Raw genomic sequence first — 19,328 nt, 5'->3', positions numbered from 1 at the left:
AGAGAGTAATCACTGTATAAATTATACAGAAGACACTAACCTCGTCGCGTCCGGATGCAATAGTCTTGGAAGATAGATTCAAAGAAAGCACTGCGGACTGCTGTAGACGGAGGTTCTTTGTACTCAAACTGAGGGGTCCGTCTCATAGTCTGCTTTCTTCAAATACGATTGGCAAAATCCGCTGCCAACCATAACTGCCGCTGCGTTTGAACTTGCAGTATCGTACGGAACTGAATGCCCGCCGACAAATCTCGCTTTGGCGACACAACCGAGGCATGTCCAATGAAGTCTGTGTACCTTGATAAATTGGTCGTTGTTCCAAAAGATATAAATAAAGAAAACTTGGAAATACACACACTACACTAGCGCTGTGAAACAGCGGGCTGGATCACGAAAGTCGCCATAGGTCGAAGCTCGTAGCTAGTTCCTCTTTCGACGGTAGTCGCTAATTGGATTATCGCAGTTATAAAACAGGTCGCAGATTTCGAAGTATATACATATTTTTTTATTTCCAGACATTATGACAACAGTATATCGGTGTAAAAATGTTGGTTCTTGCTGCAAGTTGCTGTTCTAGTGCTCGATCACGTGACGGCATTCTGCGCGCTGATCGCATGGGCGAATGACGTCATCCCAGTGGGATGACCAGATGAATTTTCTATATATGCGTACGTTTTCTTGGTTTGACGTTAGGTGTGCCAGCGTCGGCGTGAACCGCGATGTTTAAAATTCAAATTTACGAAAACTACACAGTAAATTCAAAAACACCCTTTTGGGTATAAACCGCTTACACCTTTTTGTCCTATGGCTGGCACCCTTTTTTACACCGCATCAACTGTAACACCCTTTCAAAAAGGTGTATTGCGCAAAAAACAATTGTTTAAACACCCTTTTAGGAGGGTGTTTAACACTCTTACACCCTTTCGAAAGGGCGTAAGCTCCCGCGGCAGCATGCCGAGCCATGCAGTCCGACGTTTTTGCTTGTATGGCAACAACCACCCTAGCGACGGCACAGTTCCAGCCGTGGTTCCACAGCAGAGCCTAAACTGGAGCGCAGCGCGTCACTGGCAACCCTCATCGTCCTAGCAACACTGTGAGTAAGAAAAAAAAAAGAACAATTCAAATAAAATGAAAACAAAACAGTTGGACATATGTAAGGGAAGAGGTGAAGATCGCAACATCGTAACGCCGTCCGTGCTCGTGAAATGAGCGGCGTTACGATGCTGCCATCTTCAGACGACGCCTGTAATGAGCCCGAGCACTCTCGGTAGCCTAAATTGGCGTACCAGATTGATCATATACTGAAATGCAGTTCGTTGGAGTATATTCGCAAAGCTTAGTGCGATAAAACTCGTCTGTAACGGTGACGAACATGTGTCTTTGCAATTAACACGTACGCCTGTAACGAGTCAAGATATCAGCGAGCTTCCTGACATCCCTCCCTGCCAAATATTGTGTTTTCAACTCAAGCTATCGTCTATAATGTGATTACCTAATGAGCGGAGCTGTCAAGCCAATGTAATTTTTCTCTCACGAATGAAAACACCGTTTTCAACACCAGTGTATAGAAAGGGTGTATATAACGTAAACACCTTTTTCGACACCAGTGTTACTTGAGGGGTGTAAAGACAGGTGTAAACGCATAAAAACACCCTTTTTGATACAGCACTTGGTGTAATAAAGAGTGTATTTTCTCATACACCTTTTTTAGCTCCCTTTTTGCGGCCTTTGGTTATCTTTGTGGAATTAAAAAGGGTGTATTTGCTTAAAAACACCTTTTTTACCCAGAAAGGGTGTTTTTGAATCTACTGTGTACGAGGTGTTCAGGCATGCATTTTCGTATGTGAAGTAGCTTTTGTGTATTCTATCGGTAGCTAATCCGGAAAAGTCTTTCCAGCTTCTGGTCAGAGACCCTTTAAGATATATTGCCGTATACATACACCCTAAATGAAATGCACTATTATTATTATTATTATTACAAACAAAGAACCCTGCAGCACGTGATAAACGCACGTCAAATGCACGATTATTTTATTTTGTAACACGTAGTTGCTTTCAGTCCATAGGGCGTCTAGCAGATAAAGCCAGATGTTATTGGAAATCTTAGAATTGAAGTGAACTGAATTATACGCATTTTTATTGGAAAAGTACCAGATTAAGTACATTAAGTGGACAGTATTTCTGAAACATGGAGCACCAAAGCATATACAGGGTGGTCCACAAACAATGATAGAAATTCATAGTAAATAACGTAGGCCCCGGAGAGACATGCGGTCAAGAAATTTTTTCAGCCAATAACTTTTGCCACATATTGGTAACATTTTTATTTCATTTCAATTGACGGAAATAATTTCTTGAATTGAATTGAACTTCGAAATATCCCAAGGCAACCTCACGTTTTCTTTGCGGAAATTGGTTCCCCGTTGTCATTTCACTCAGTACAGCACATAACCCCACTCCTAATGCAATGGCAATTTCCGAAATAAATTCGCCGAAAATCCGTGGAAATAAGCCCTTGGCTCCACCTCTTTTTTGACGGCTAGCAATTTGAGCGCGAAGCTGCGAAGAAAGGAGGTTACATTGACACGCCACACAAGGGGGGAAAGGGTTACAAGCCATCGATTGTGTGATCTCATTTGTGATAAGATAGGTCTGATTCCGGCACTCACCGCACGTGGTTGTTCCGTGGGTAAAGCTTGTAACCCTTTCCCCCTCATGTGGCGTGTCAATTTAACCTCCTTTCTTCGCAGCTTTAAGGTCAAACTACGAGCCGTCAAAACAGAGGCAGAGCCAGGAGTCCATTTCCGCGTTTTTTTTTTTTTTTGATTGCGTGTTAGCGCCGCGAAGCAACTGTGGCTATGAGCGGCGTACAGATGTGGACAGACGGAGAGAGGACAGCAGGAAGGAGTGGGGGACAGGGGGATTAGTATGCGTCCTGGGCAGACTTCAGGGGGAACTGTGCCGACATTCGTCTGGAAAGTCTTCGGAAAACCCAGGGAAAACCTCAGACAGCACAGCCGGCGGTAGGATTCGAACCCACCACCTCCCAGTCTACAGCACGACCTTGGTTACCACCAACGAGCAGACGCCTTAGCCCACTCGGCCATGCCGCTGGTCCATTTCCGCGTATTTTCGGCGAATTTATTTCGGCATTTGCCGTTGCATTTCAAGTGGGATTATGTGCTATACTGAACAAAAATGACCACGGGAAACCCATTTCCGCAAAGAAAACGTTAGGTTGCATTGGGAATTTTAGGAGTTCAAGAAATTAACTTTTCGCAAATTGAAATGAAGCAAAAATGTCACCAATATGTGGCAAAAGTTATTGGCAGAAAAAAATCCCTTGACCGCGTGTCTCTTACTATGAGTTTCTGTAATGGCTGGTAGACCACCCTGTATAGTGCTATTTTGGCAAGGAAGGAATAGCAACAAAGTAACAACAAGCAATGATCAAAAGCATTATTCCTAATAATTCCAAATGTATTCTAGAAAGCAAAACGAAAAAAAAAAGATACTGCGTCGATTTGTAAAATTCAGCGATGTTTCTCGCATCTTTGTCGTTTGCTTAAATTTCGAATTAGTTGACTGACACTTCGAAACAGAAAACTCAATTTTTCGTAATTAGCAGCATTTGTAGAGCGTCATCGCTAAGTATTCCCCATTCTACACACCACCATCAATAGTATCCACAATAGGACGCCTATTACAATGATATAGAGAAGGTTAGTAATGTTTTTAGATAGCAGGCTAATATCGTGCTGCAGTTGCTTCTCCTGTGTGCTATCGTGCCTCACCATATCTCCAGTAGCCTGACGCAGTTGATCAGTAGTCCGCTGCAGTTCGCCACGGGTCCGTTCCAGTTCTGTAGCGGTGAACTTGAGTGCTATATGTGTGTGCTGCAGTTCACCAGTAGTCTCCTTCAGCTCAATAGTAGCTCGCTCTAGCTTATCATTAGTGCGCTTGAGTTCGTTACGCCTCTCCTCCAGTTCAATCCCTTGCTGCTGTAGTTTGCTACTAGTCTCTTCTTGTTTGGCAGAAGCCAATTGTAGTTCGCTGCGAGTCCGTCCCAGTTCGCCAGTAGTCTCCTTCAGTTCAATAGTAGCTCGCTCTAGCTTTTCATTAGTGCGCTTGAGTTCGTTACGCATCTCCTCCAGTTCAATCCCTTGCTGCTGTAGTTTGCTACTAGTCTGTTCTCGCTTGACAGAAGCCAATTCTAGTTCTCTGCGAGTCCATCCCAGTTCGTCAGTAGCTTCGCCCTGTTTACTCACACGTGTATCTTGTAGGATCCAAGCCGAAACGATACTTGTGATTACGACCATTGTAAGCTGGACGTTAGACGACATCCACCATCGTTCCTCTGTCAGGGCATGGGACTCGATTTCACGCATCACTGTGGTTTACCTGAACGCAAAAGTTTGGTTGTCAAAATGACATCCAGGTAATTTGTCCACTCATTAGATCAGACTAGAAAGAAGAACTTGCCTCGTACTGCCCTCAGTGATGATTTATACACCCATTAATTGCATTCACATCTATGTTTACACCTCGGTCAGTTTCAAATGGAAGGCAACTTAAAACTTCAGCATCTTTGATTACTTGCCGTGTCAGCTTTTCTCAGAGCACTCAGTCAATAGTTCTGAGAAATAATCGTGGAAGGAGGAATGAAACTGCCTTCCCCTTTGAGCAGACGTTTTTTGACGTATTGAATATCTAGGAAACCATCTTCGGTGCCGTCAGGGTCACAGAGCATGCGCAGAAGCGCTGTGCAAAAGGTTAATTTTGAGGGGGACATGCGCTGCTGCCTCATTCGGCCCGCAGTCGGATATGTGTCAAGCAATCTTATGTTTTCCCTGGTCACGAGGCTCCGAGGTGCTCAAAGGTTGCGCGTGACGTGATTGCACGGGTCTCACTGAAAATTTCTTACTTTAAACTTACTCTCCCAGTTTATACTCTTCACTTTGTCTTCATCGTCATGCGAGGGTTCGTTCATGCCGCCTTCCCTGATCACTGTGTCTGCACTCTCGTCAACATAGCGGCGCCAATGCAGGTAACGAAACACTGCTCAAACGAGGCACACAAACACTCTCGTGTGAGGAAAGAACAACATCAACGAGCACTCGCGGGGCTCAACTCAACTAGCCGTACAATGCCTAAACAGAACTTGGCCCGAAGGAAAGTTCAAGAGAACAATGCGCAACAATGCAAGGACACAGGAGTGCCTAATGTCATGTTCTAATTATCGCCGTGGAAGCAGACAAGTAGTGCATGCCTGCTCTTCGTTTTTAGGACAAGGCATGGTCTCTGGCGTGATTTTAGGCGGGATCTCTGAGGCGATCATTCACGCAGCGTGATGTTTGGCCCACGTACCTAAACCCGCACCCCATTGCAATGGCATAGACAATATTTTTGTTGACAGGGAAGAACAGGTGCTCTATGATTTTTACACATGGGCGTCTGCCCAATGAACGGCGTCAAAGGATTCACCCCAAAATCATTAGAGAAAATTAACTGTACATTGAACTTAGTGGCAACAGCTTTTGAGTTGCGTGAGACTGCGTGGAGCAAGGGGACCACCACAGGAATAGGTTTGTAAACTTCCTCTACGCTCTGTATGACTAGGAACCCCGAAGAGTCTAGAGAACAAGACGTTGGAAATCTGGCTATCCTGATAACCCGTTCTTACAAGGCGCTGTATCTGAGTTTTCAGCTGAAAACACCCTGTGGTCAGATAATCTCTAAATAGCATTCGAAACAGAGAGCATATAACACCCTATTTAACATTCTTAGTGTGCAATTCTGGGACGGTAACACAGAGGTAGAGGACAGGAGTCTGGGGTTTTTAACAGAAAGAAATGTGGCACAATTAGCTTCGAAGTCGCGTTCCGAAGTTGCGGAATAACTGCCTTATTGTGCCAGTCATGCTGTGGTTTGCTCGTGTCTTTACCACTTTATCCGGGCTTTTCTGATGTTTCGGTTAGGCCTAGTTAGGTACTTGCTCCGTGGAGTCAGGAGCATTTTCTCTGTGCATGTTTTCTTCCACTGTCACGTCTAGAGGAACCTTACGCGTGCTCGCGGATGTTCTTTCATTTATTTGTTCTGATGCGAAAGTAGCTATGTCCGTTGCTGGAGCAGTGTCGTTCTGTGCCTGAACCGCCCAGCCCTGCGTCCATGATCACTAAACTGCTGTCACGAACTGATGATGGTAGCAGCCAGGCTGCCAGCTTTGCACCGGGGTAGCGCCCGTACGATGATGCAGACCTTTGAATGCTGGTAAGTTATTAACGCTATTTTAAAATTTTTTGAAATACATTTCTGCTTTCCACAACTCTTTGGATATTCTTTGACCGTAGTTAGTAGCGTGTAGGCCAGCTGACACCAGGATCGCGGGTTCGATTCCGGAGGGGGGCGGAGAAACCTTGGTGACAACGTAAAAGTACCATAGACACGCCGTCTCCAGCGAGGGACGTTGAAGAGGGTGTCCCATCTGCTAAGATTTCGGGGCACGTTAGAGAACCCTCAGGTGGACACAGGGGCGGATCTATCTGACTGGGGACGGGAGAGGGGGGGAGGGGCGTCCTGCCTCTGTGACTTCACTCGTAATCCTAGTCGTCGTGGTGCTGAAGGATGCGAATCATTGTCACGTTCCCCTTGTGCATATGGTGTGTCTTAACGATGTGTTGAGAGGATAAACGAGATAATGGCAAGAACTAGTACAACATATTAAGACAACATACAAACGACAACCGCCTGTGTGTTGTATTTTGTATCAGCTGTCGCCGTGACCCCGTTACGCCATAAATAACAAATCACCCAGTGTGCTGTTCTCTCGTTGAGTGATTTCACCATAGCTTTTTTTTCTGCGCATGTTAACTTTGCTGTCACGCATACAAGTGTTGAACCCTGCTCATGGATGGTCTCCGTTTTTCACAATAGGCACAATGGACGTGATCCTCGATTTTCTTTTTACTTCCGTGTTAGCGCCGTGAAGCAACTGTGACTATGAGCGGCGTACAGACGTGGACAGATGGAGAGAGGACAGTATGAAGGAGTGGGGGACAGGGGGGTTAGTACGCGTGCTGGGTCCACTTCAGGGGTAACTGTGCCGACACTCGTCTGGAAAGTATTCTGAAAAGCCAAGGAAAACCTCAGACAGCACAGCCGGTGACAGGAACCGAACCTGCGTCACCTCCCAGTCTCCGCGTGTGTGTGTGGGGGGGGGGGGGATTTGTTGGCAGAAAAATAAAGAAAGAGAAAAAATCCATCATCCCAACCACTAGGTCACGGGTAGCTGGTGCTCCTCCATTAAGCAATGTCAATCTTGTTTTGGCCTGCATTTCGACGTGCCGCTGCCATTTTGACGAGAGCGCGGCGATGATGGCAGCCCCCACAGCTCTCGCAAAATCTGTATCAAAATGCGTGTTACTGCGCACGGAGCAATCCGTGCCTCTCTATTGGTCGGACGCCACAAGCGTGTCCGGATTGGTTGCCAGAATTTGAAAACGGCACTTCGCGCTTCCTCGCCTGCCCGCTGCGTTCTGGTTCTCCTTCGGCGGTTTCATTTGAAATCTGAACGGTGGGCGCCGCGTTGGCGGTGTCTTTCGTTGGGAGGCAAGTGCGTTCGCCGATCGCCGTTTTATCCGTGTATTATGGTGTCTTTGATCGTGTTGTACTGTTTCTCGCCACAAGCATCGGTCTACGAACAGCCAATCGAATTTCAAACTGAAGTGTTGTCGTGAATTCTGGCTCGATGAACATGTTCGAGCGCCGTCAGATCTGCATAGCGGTGACAAGAAAATACGATTCATGAAGCAGCATTTTATGTTTGACGTGTAGCAGGCAAGGACATGATGATCAAGCGATTGTGCGCAAGTATGTGACAGTTGTTCGTTGCTGGGAATAAGCTGTGTCGATATGCGCGTTTTGTAAGTTTGAACTTTGTTCCAGTGTGCTAGGAAGCGCCACGCAATGGACTCAGTACGCTCAGTGCATGTATTTGTGTCAGTATAAATAAATTTCTGTTCATTACGACACTTTTCACAGTTGTTTGGGAATCACGGAATAACTTTACGACGTGCATGAAAGCTAGTAGACTAGAGGTGAGGGGTAGCCGGTACAGGCCAGTATGGAAAGCAGAAGTCAGCAACAGCCAGAACCGGTCGGGCTGCGAGACGGACGGAAAGACTTCTGATTGGAGGATTGAGGGAGCAATCGCTGCACTCTCATTGGTCGTGTGCCCAGTGTTGTGTGAATTTAGCTATACTATGGACTCTATGGGGAGTTGGTGAGAGCTGATGATGGTAGCGGCCGGGGAACGAGAGAAGCCCTGGCGACATGCTAGCGCTTCTGAACATGGACGGAGTGACGATTATGATGTCTTATCGGTCTGGATGAGTCATTTTACAATTTGATTAGTTTACGAAGCGCTCATTCCGACACGGTTGTCTAAAGTCTCTAGCCTGTGGAGGAGCGAACCCCTTTCGGCGATGTCGCGCGGGAAGGAATTATACCAATAACCTCCCCGACGGGAGGCCGCGCCCAACTGCTTTCCCTAGCAGGCGACACTGAGTATCCGATGGTACTCTCTCCTGATAGGTGGCGCTGCGTGGACTTACCTCGGAGATTATAATGGTATAGTTCCCTCGTGCGCGACATCGCCGATAGAGGACTGCTCGGCCATGGGCTGGTGGACTGGACACAGCCGTATATTAAAAGGGAGTCTGGCCATTGGGAGGAGCCACAAAAAGAGGCTCGACCTCTCAATCACAGTTTCGCTCCTCTGATTGGTTTGCTTTTTACCAAAGGGGTCGCCATGACACCATGCTGCCACCCAAAATGGCGACGAAAACAAACACAGAGAAGGGGGAATTTCGTGACCAAAAATTTTCACAGACTACCCTGATTTTAAGCTGCAAATGTACATCCTAACATACATTTCTCCGAAATCAGTTTCAACTGATGCTCATCCGTCGATATCTAACTGAAAAGAATACGTTTTGTCGCCGGTGTTAGACCTAGTGAACACGGCGATCACAACGAAATCATAACAAAAACGGTGCTGTGTTGTACAATCTGATATTTAATTGCTGGCTTTCATGGATATAAACATTCTTGCCTCTTGTATTCCAACTGTTAATGTAGATTTGTTTAAAAATCATACCGACAACAGAATGTGTCCCAGCAGGTGGTTCTGCCGGCAGCGGTACAACGACGAAAGCGGACGACAACTGCCAACGTGCCTTACGCTCTCTAGATGGCGCTCATCAAATTTACACCAACAACCCACTACTCTTGCAACTTGCGGGAGGTATCCACTTCAATCCCATCCAATCCACTTGCCACCCAAAATGGCGCTGCCCATGTTGGATAAGTGGCAAATAGTAAGGATAGGCTGATTGATAGCGCCCCATATTTTGAAGACTTCGTTCGTCGGAAAGCTGAAAAAGCGGGTGGAGCTTCGTGTATAGGCATGACCCATTAACGGCCAGACTCCCTTTTAATATATGGCTCTGGGGCTGGAGACTTTAGAAAACCGTGTCCCAAACAGTAACTTAGTGTTCAGTGTGTAAAAGTTTTGTTTTTTCGATGGAACGAAAAAAATAGGACACGATGTTCTCGAGACCGTATCTGTTGCTCGTTGGCAATCGCCCTTTGCATTTGTTCTTCCCTCGCCATACCTATCGTAATGATAATCCCAATGATTATAAGTCGCTGGAGCCGCCACCGAGAGCGGCTGCCCTATTGCCCGCAGCGCCACCACAGCCTTGCACGAGGGCGCTCTATTTCGCATCGCCATCCCATGCCTCTCGTTATCTCTCACCATGCTCTCCGAAGAAGCAATGACATCATTTTTATTTTATTTTTATTTATTTATTTATGAAATACTGCAGACTCCGTTGGAGTCCGAGCAGGAGTGGTCTCTGACACTACACAGAACGAAATGCAAACGAGTATCTATCACAACAAGCAATATCGAGGTTATCAGATAATGCAAAAATAGAATAGCAGCGCTTTGCACTTCACTAGATCACAAGTGCTTGACAAGACAAGTGCTACATATGATCGAGACAGGAAAGAAAACTTTCTAGTGATGTAAATGCAACCTGAGGAATATTATTCCAATCTTCTATACTGCGGACAAAAAATGAATTTTTAAATCTACTTGTACAAGCATATATTGGCATTAAACTGTATTCATGACGGTGTCGGGCACTTCTAGACTGTATGCTGGATACATACTGGTCAGGGTTGAGCCCTAGTCTACGGGTGTACAACATATAGAGAAATTTTAACCGCTCGCATTTCCTTCTATGAGCTAGAGATTCTAAACCGGCATCGCGAAGCATTTGTGTTGGCGAGCTACGCCTGTGGTATCTATTAAAAATGAATATCGCTGCAAGGCGCTGAATCTTTTCGAGTTCACCTATGTCTTTCTATGTATTGGGATCTCATACCACGGCAGCGTATTCAACCGATGGTCGAATAATAGATTTATAAGGTGCGATCTTAAGGTCCTTACTAGTACAGTGAGGCTTTCTTCGCAATAATCCCAGCTTCATACGGGCCACTGTGCATATATTTGCGATATGTTTGGACCAGGATAATTTATCTGTAATGGTTACGCCGAGATACTTATATTGACTTACTTTTGTTATGGCAGTATCACCTATGTTATATGTGAACACGAAAGGATTCTTTCTTGCCGTTATGCTCATAAAAACGGCCTTTTCAAGATTAACAACCATGTTCCAATGGGAACACCACTCTGACACTCTAAGTAAACTAATAAGTGCTCCTGATCCTCAATGGATGACACAGGAAGAAACAATATACAATCATCCGCAAACATTCGGATTGAAACCTGGGGGCCCACGAAATCCGGTAGATCATTAATGTACAGTAAGAACAATAATGGGACTAAGACTGACCCTTGGGGAAGACCCGATTTGACTTCTAGAAGGCCCGATAGTGTTCCACTTATGTCCACAAATTGCCTACGACTGGATAAGTATCTTTGGATCCACCTAATGATGTTGGATGGTACCCCTATAGCAGACAATTTAGAAATGAATTTATTATGTGGGACCTTATCAAATGCTTTGGAGTAGTCAAGAAAACATCAGACAGCAGAGGGCCCTAGTGGTGAAGGATCGCTCGTAGCGCCCTCTAGTGGTGTACCCTACACAATGGCTATTCCTTCTATTCATCGGAGATAATGCGTCTATTGTGGGCTGCATTGGAAACAACACCCACATGGGTAGGGTATACGACTCGTGCATCTCGATCGTTGCGCCACTTTCAGCGCATAGCGGCTTCGGGATGAACCTGTTCCGAAGCTCGTTCCCACGTCTTTGCTTTCAAGCCGTGCTGTTTGCAAATCATTTTGTTGCTTTTTCTTTGGTTATTTTGGCAAGACGTTGTTAAATGGCGCATAACCCCGCAGGCAATGCCCATGGGCATTAAATGCGGCGTTTATGATGCTCAAACATCAATGCGAGCCTCGTCTTAAAGAAAGTCGTTCTGGTGATTAAGGTTTTAGTTTCAGACCCTAGGTTTGAGGAACCAGCACTCCGTTTCGTTAAATATTTAGTTAACCAGTCTTATCTAGTCAATCAATTTTATCTAATCATTTTTTTAAATTCTGGGTTTATATGACTGCTAACGTTCAGTTGAGATCAGTTGCCTACATCGCGCCCAGGTTGTTTTCCATCTCAGTGCTTGTTAGGGCAGTCTTATAACGTAAAGTGCGCCCCATGCCATTATTGATAATTAGGGTTCCGAATTTTCGGAGCTTTCATTTTGGAAAATTCGGAGGCTGTTTATCGGAGTTTTCAACTTTTCCGATATTCGGAGTCTATAGGAGGATTAAAAAGTCTAAAGAATGAACGGCACCGATTTCGGACTCTTTGGGAGCAGTCATCGCAGAGACTATGCTAGGAAAGAAACTTGTGCAAGAGTGACTGAGACCGGAAAAGTAGGCGTGGAAGACGGAGAAGTGACAAATGAGAAAGTAAAGAGGAAAAGCCGTAAGGCCGCCGTGTGAACGTTGCAAAAATCGCAGTTTATCCGATACATCCGATTTTTCGTCAAAAATATATTGGATGAAGAAATACTCCAAAAGCAGGGAGACGCCATAATGGGACAAAAAAAGTCGAGAACTCCGACTTAACATAACAAAATAACAAGACGTTTCGTCGGTCATGCGACGTACATCATCAGTGCCAAACGGAATTAGAGATTCCACAACATGGGGGTATTGTTTGGGAAGGGGCAACGGTTTCTGTTACAAACCGAGGGGCCACGACGCATGTGACAAGACTCTAGAAGCTTTCTGGGTCCCCATCTTTATTCTCGAGCCAAGGTCACCGCGTTGTCGAAGTCGAAACAATGTCCCGCGTCCCAACAATGTTCAGTAAGCTCCGTCTTAAACTATGTGGCGTGCGTCGCGCTCCTTAGGTCCCGCTTACGTTCTTTGAAACGAGTGTTCCGTTTCCTACCTGGACAAAAAAGTAGAGAACTCCGACTTAACATAACAAAATAACAAGTTTCACTCAGACGTTTTTCGATTGCCATTTTCGATAGTCATAACAACAATGAAATAGTCATAACTGTTCATAAAGCATACATGTAGTCTCATACCATCCCATTGCGGTGCATAGACTAGTCATCCTCATAAAAAGTCAATTGATACGCCTAAACAAGGAAATACCCATAACTGGCTATAAATCGTGCCGGTAGTCCCATACTATCCCATAGTACTGCACAGAGTAGTCATAGCCATAGAAAAGTTAAATTATATTCGTAAACAAGGCACTCGTCATATTAGGCCATAAATCCTGCAGGCAGTCCCATACCATCCCATTGTACTGCATGGAGCAGGCATAGTCATAAAAAGGTCAATTTATGCCCTTAAACAAGGAAACAATTCAAACAGGTCATAAATCATGCAAGTAGTCTCATACTATCACATAATAGTGCATTGAACAGTGATGGTCACAAAAAGTTTATTTCATAAGGTCATAACTCCTCAGGTAGTCACATACCATCCGATAGTAGCGATTAGAGTAGGTATAGTCATAAAATGTCAATTTACAGCCATAAACAAGGAAATAGTCATACCAAGTTATAAATCATGCAGGTAGTCCCACTCTCCCATGGTAGTGCATAGAGTATGCATAGTCACAAAGTCACATAGGCAAAGTCAGTTTATGGCTGTAAGTGAGGAAATAGACAAAACAGGTCATAAATGGTGCAGGTAGTCCCGTACCATCTCATAGTTGTGCATAGAGCAGTCATAGTGATAAAAAGTCAATTTATACCCGTAAACAAGGAAATAGTCAAAACAGGTCATAAATCGCGCACGTAGTCCCATACTATCACGTTGGAGTGCACTGAACCGTGATAGTCATAACAAAGTCAATTTATAGCCACGAACAAGGAAATAGACATATCAGGTCAGAACTCTTGCAGGTAGTCTCATATCATACCATAGTAGTGCATAGAGTAGGCATAGTCAAAAATGTAAATTTAAAGCCGTAAACAAGGAAATAGTCATATCAGGTCATAAATCATGTGGGTAGTCCTCTACCATCCCACAGTAGTGCATAGAGTAGGCATAGTCATGAAAAGTCATTTTATAGCCGTAAACAAGGAAATAGTCATAAATCATACAGGCAGTTCCATAACATCCGATAGTACTGTACAGAGTACGCATAGTCATAAAAAGTCAATTTATAGCCGAAAACAAGGAAATACTCATAACAAGTCATAAATTATGCAGGTAGTCCCATACTATCACATAGTAGTGCACTGAGCAGGGGTAGTCACAAAAGTGAGTGTATGGCTGTAAACGAGGAAATAGTCAAAATAGGTCATAAATCATACAGGTCGTCGTGTATGAGTTAATCGTGAAACCGTGAAAAGTTAACCCGAGAATTTAGGATTGTATTCCACGGCATAAGGATTAAAATTGGTAGCACGAGGATTAAATTTAACAGAAGAAGGATTAAATCCCACGCTATAAGGATTAAAAGTGGCGGCACCAGGATTAAATTCAGCGAAAAGGATTAAAAGTGGCGGCATGAGGATTAAATTCCACAGTATAAGGATTAATTTCCGCGGTATAAGGAATAAATACGACGGGAAAACCTGTAGAAGAAGCGAAAGAGCTGCGAGCGAGGTACGATGATACTATGATGATCGCGGTTTCTATATGTTACATGCTGCTCCCTTTTAAATGCGACAACATTTATATATTTATATATTTTTTTTCAGTGCCCACCAACAGCTGAAGCCTACACGGAGGTGCACTCTAACTGATATGCAACACCAATACAGTAAATAATACATATAAACCAAAAATGCGCTTGGCAACATTAGACACACAGCCAAGAACAGACGACAGCTTTAAAAACCTTCAAATCAGAAAAAATATCAACATTATTATTTTGGAAGTCATTGTAAAAACACTGCATTCGAACAATCGAAGAGGATATATTAGGGAAACCAGGGTAAAATGTAGAAAGAAACCTAGTCAGCCTTGGAGGGGCGTAAAAGCAAACCTCAGACAAATGTGCGGGAGCATTCATTGTTGCATGAACAAGCTTGTGAAAAAATAACATCGCACGCAGCTGTCATCTATTACATAGTGGCATCATGCTCAGCTTAGATATAATATTGTTATAGCTGAAGTACCACATCCGACTCACAAATCTGTCAATTCTGATGTCTGGCAATTCTGACAAGTCTCTTTTGTATGGTTTCCAAATGGCCCGACGATGATTTCGATAAGCTGGTCCAAACCGCAGAAGAAAACTCCAGTTTGCTTCTCACAAGCCTATAATACACACTAAGAAGTGAATACATATTCTTGAATCCCTTAGGGATACGAGAAATAAACCCCAGAGATCTCATACTGGCAGACTACACATACGAAACATGGTGATTGAACTTCAATGCACTATCGAAAAAGACACCAAGATCACGGATAACCTTATCTCTCTTTATAGACAAGTTATCAAGAAGATTATTGAATTGTGGTATTCGGGTCTTCTTCCGTGTGAACGATACAATTTTAGTCTTGGACACATTCAGGCACAAGGCGTTAACTTTACACCAGTCCTTAATTTCTGCTGCATCCTCTTGCAGCAATAAACAATCCTCCATAACGAAACGAAATATTTTTACATCGTCCACAAATAAGAGTACACGAGACCGCTCAACAGCATTTACAAGGTCATTGATAAACACTAAAAACAAGAGCGGTACCTGAGGTTACTACCCTGAGGATACTACGCCATATACAGAAATGAATGAATCAGATGACGCAGTGCCAACTAGTACAATGTTACCTCGGTTCGAAACATAGCTCTTCAATAACGTGCAGTACTCTTCACACATACCATACAGTTGTAATTTCGAAAGAAGTAACGCATGATTAGCTTTATCAAACGCCTTGGTAAAGTCGAAATAAATTGTGTCCACTTCCTCACGGTTACAAATGAACGGGACCGTATAGCTCACAAATGTACACATGTTCGATTCCACAGATCGATTTCTCATAAATCCACATTGCTCAAGGCAAATTTTTCTACAAAAGTAGTTATAGAAACGTTTATAGAGAATAATCTCATACTTTCGAGAACGCACAAAGTAAAGAAACTGGACGATAATTGTTAACAATACAAGGATCGCCAGACTTGAAGACTGACAGGTACAACAATTGCTGATTTCCAGGTGATGCGATAGTGTCCGAAACACAATGAAATATTGAAAATATGTGTAAGACTCGATAACAGTAAATCCTCACAACCCTTGACGATGAAGCTGGGAATACTGTAAACTCCTGACGTAGTTTTCGGTTTAAGTTTCTTAATTGTGCGTCGAACATCATCCTCATCAACTTCCTTCAAAGGAAGGCAGTCATTACACTGTATAACTGAGGGCTGCACACAAACACTTGAACAAGAAAAACAAGAGCTGAAAAGGGCAGCAACTAAATTGCTCACCCTGTGGGCATCAGATACTACAGGTTTTCCCGTCGTATTTAATCCTTATACCGCGGAATTTAATCTATATACCGTGGAACATAATCCTCATGCCGCCACTTTTAATCCTTGTTTCGCTGGATTTAATCCTTATGCCGCTACTTTTAATCCTTATACTGTGGGATTTAATCCTTGTTCAGTTAAATTTAATCATGGTACTACCAATTTTAATCCTTATGCCGTAAAATTTAATCCTAAAGTCTCGGGTTATCTTTTCACTCTTTTCACTACAATGCGACAATGCGGGACGACCTGTATGATTTATGACCTATTTTGACTATTTCCTCGTTTACAGCCATACACTGACTTTTTGTGACTACCCTGCTCAGTGCACTACTATGTGATAGTATGGGACTACCTGCATAATTTATGACTTGTTATGAGTATTTCCTTGGTTACGGCTACAAATTGACTTTTTATGACTATGCCTACTCTATGCACTACTATGGGACTGGATGGGACTACAGGCATGATCTATGACCTGATATGACTATTTCGTCCTTTACAGCCATACACTGACTTTTTGTGACTACCCTGCTCAGTGCACTACTATGTCATAGTATGGGACTACCTGCATAATTTATGACTTGTTATGAGTATTTCCTTGGTTACGGCTACAAATTGACGTTTTATGACTATGCCTACTCTATGCACTACTATGGGATGGGATGGGACTACAGGCATGATCTATGACCTGATATGACTATTTCGTCATTTACAGCCATAAATTGACTTTTTTGTGGCTGTGCCTACCATATGCACTGCCATAGGATCGTATGGGACTACCTGCATGATGTATGAGCTATTATGACTATTTTCTTGTTTATAACTATAAACTGACTTTTGTGACTGCTGCTACGCACTGCTATGCTACTGCTCTATGCACTACAATGAGATGTGATGCGACTACCTGCATGATTTATTGACTGCATCGACTATTTCCTTCTTTGCTCCTCCCTATTCTTTCCTCCCCACTCTCCAAAGCGAAAAATAAAGTTGTTGTTGTTCCTTCTTTGACGCTATAATTTGACTTTCTATGACTAGGATTACTCAATGCACTGCGGTGGGGTATTATGGGACTACCTGCATACTATAAAACATGTGATCAGTACTTCCTTGTTTACGCCTATAAATGAACTTTTTATGATTTTGACTACTACGTGCACCACTATGAGATAGTATGAGACTACCTGGAACTAACGCGAACTACCTGGAAAGTAGTTGCTTTGAAGCTGGGACATACAAATAGACAAACACAACACTACCTTCGAGTTTCCTAGGAACAGGAACAATTGAAATAAGACATTCATCAAAAAGCCCCCTTCTTTTTCTCGCCTGTTTCCAAATGTAAGTTGGTCAGCAATGACATGCATATCACAGTACGACATCCTGGTAATCAGTTTTTTACAATGCTCTTCATGGTTCCATACAATCTATCGCTTCATTGATCTTTTTTCGCGTCCCAGGCCTTCTGTGTTAAAATGACGTGAGCCCAGTTCTTGAATCCTTACATAGCATGCGGTATCGTGAACGTAGCCTTATATTATCCCATCGCTCAACCCAAAGTTCATTTGATGCTGCGAACATGGAAGAGTCATAACATGTCATAAATCGTGCAGGATAGTCTCGTGCTATTCCTGGCCGGATCCAGCCCACCAACGCTCTGCGATCAAAGCTCTTTTGACCTTTCTGGACACAATGGGACTTCGATGCTTACTGTGAAGGGGCCCATTATTCCATACCCCACGTCACCACCAGCAATAGGGTAGAGTATCGCTTCTGGCCATGAAACTCCTCATTCATCATCTTAAAATAAAGTTGTCACTGTTGTTGTATTCCGTTCTAGTGCATACTGTAGTCGTAGTCACAAAAAGGTCATTTGTAGCTGTAAACCAGGGAATTGTCATATCAGGTCATAGATTATGTAGGTAGTCTTATAATATCCCTTTGTTGTGCAAAGAATAGCTATATGCATAAAAATCAATTTGTAGCTACAAACAAGAAAATAGCCATAACAGGTTATAGATCATGCAGGTGCTCCCATACTATGGCACAGTAGTGCATTTAGCAGCGATAGTCAATTTATTGCTGCAAACTAGGAAATAGTCATAACTGTTCATAAACAATGCAGGTAGTCCCATATTACCAAACAGTAGTGCATGGAGGAAGCCAGAAACAAGAAAATAGTCATAACAGGTCATAAGGCATACACATCGTCCTATACCATCCCATTGTGGTGCATAGAGTAGTCCTGGTCATAAAAAGTCAATTTATAGGCCTAAAAAAGGATATATTCATAACTGGCTATAAATCATGCTGGTAGTCTCATACTTTCCCATAGTAGTGCATAGAGAAATCAGTCATAGAAAAGTCAATTTATACCCAGAAACAAGGCAATGGTTATATGAGGCCACAAGTCGTGCAGGTAGTCCCATACCATCCCATAGTAGTGCATAAAGTAGGTATAGTCACAAAAAGTCAATTTATTGTCATAAACAAGGAAATAGTCATATCAGGTCATAAATCATGCAGGTAGCTCTATACCATACCATAAGAGTGCATAGCCTAGGCATAGTCACAAAAAGTCATTTTATAGCCATAAACAAGAAAATAGTCATATCAGGTCATAAATCATGTAGGTCGTCCCATCCCATCCCATAGTAGTGCGTGAAGTAGGTATAGTCATAAAAAGTCAATTTATCGCCATAAACAAGGAAATAGTCATATCAGGTCATAAATCATGCAGGTAGTTCTATACCATACCATACGAGTGCATAGCGTAGTCATAGTCACAAAAAAGTCATTTTATAGTCATAAACAAGAAAAAGGTCATATGAGGTAATAAATCATGTAGGTAGTCCCATACGATCCCATAGTAGCGCATAGAGTAGTATGGTCATAAAAAGTCAATTTATACCCATAAACAAGGAAATGGTCATATCTGGTCATAAACCATGCAGGTAGTCCTATACTATCCCATGGTAGTGCATACAGTAGGCATAATCATAAAAATGAATTTATACATGTAAACAAGGAAATAGTCATACCAGTTCATAAATCATGCAGGTAGTCCCATACTATCCCATCGTAGTGCATAGCACGGCCGTGGTGCATAGGGTAGGCATATTCACAAAAAAGTCAACTTATGGCTGTAAAAGACGAAATAGTCAAAACGGGTCATAAATCGTGCAGGTAGTCCTATACCATCCCATAGTAGTGCATAGAGTAGACATACTCATAAAAAGTCAATTTGTAGCTGTAAACAAGCAAATACTCATAACAAGT

General features: G+C 43.2%; 1 protein-coding gene across 2 annotated transcripts in view; it reads right to left on the bottom strand.

Annotated features, from left to right (window-relative positions):
* Window positions 1-482: 482 nt before the first annotated feature.
* LOC135372054 (adventurous-gliding motility protein Z-like) overlaps window positions 483-19,328 on the bottom strand; it is a 66,205-nt gene continuing 47,359 nt past the window's right edge. For both annotated transcript variants that reach the window (XM_064605786.1, XM_064605777.1), the window contains exons 2-3: window positions 3,795-4,401; window positions 483-1,091 (exon numbers count right to left, since the gene is read on the bottom strand). In XM_064605786.1, coding sequence (XP_064461856.1) covers window positions 1,083-1,091; window positions 3,795-4,388 — 603 coding nt within the window. In that variant the 5' untranslated portion in view covers window positions 4,389-4,401 and the 3' untranslated portion in view covers window positions 483-1,082. The remainder of the gene's footprint in view (window positions 1,092-3,794; window positions 4,402-19,328) is intronic.

Source organism: Ornithodoros turicata, chromosome 1, assembly GCF_037126465.1.
Source record: "Ornithodoros turicata isolate Travis chromosome 1, ASM3712646v1, whole genome shotgun sequence".
Taxonomy (NCBI): Eukaryota; Metazoa; Arthropoda; class Arachnida; order Ixodida; family Argasidae; genus Ornithodoros; species Ornithodoros turicata.
Note: the sequence above shows the minus strand (reverse complement) of the source record. Positions and strands in the feature narration are given on the sequence as shown.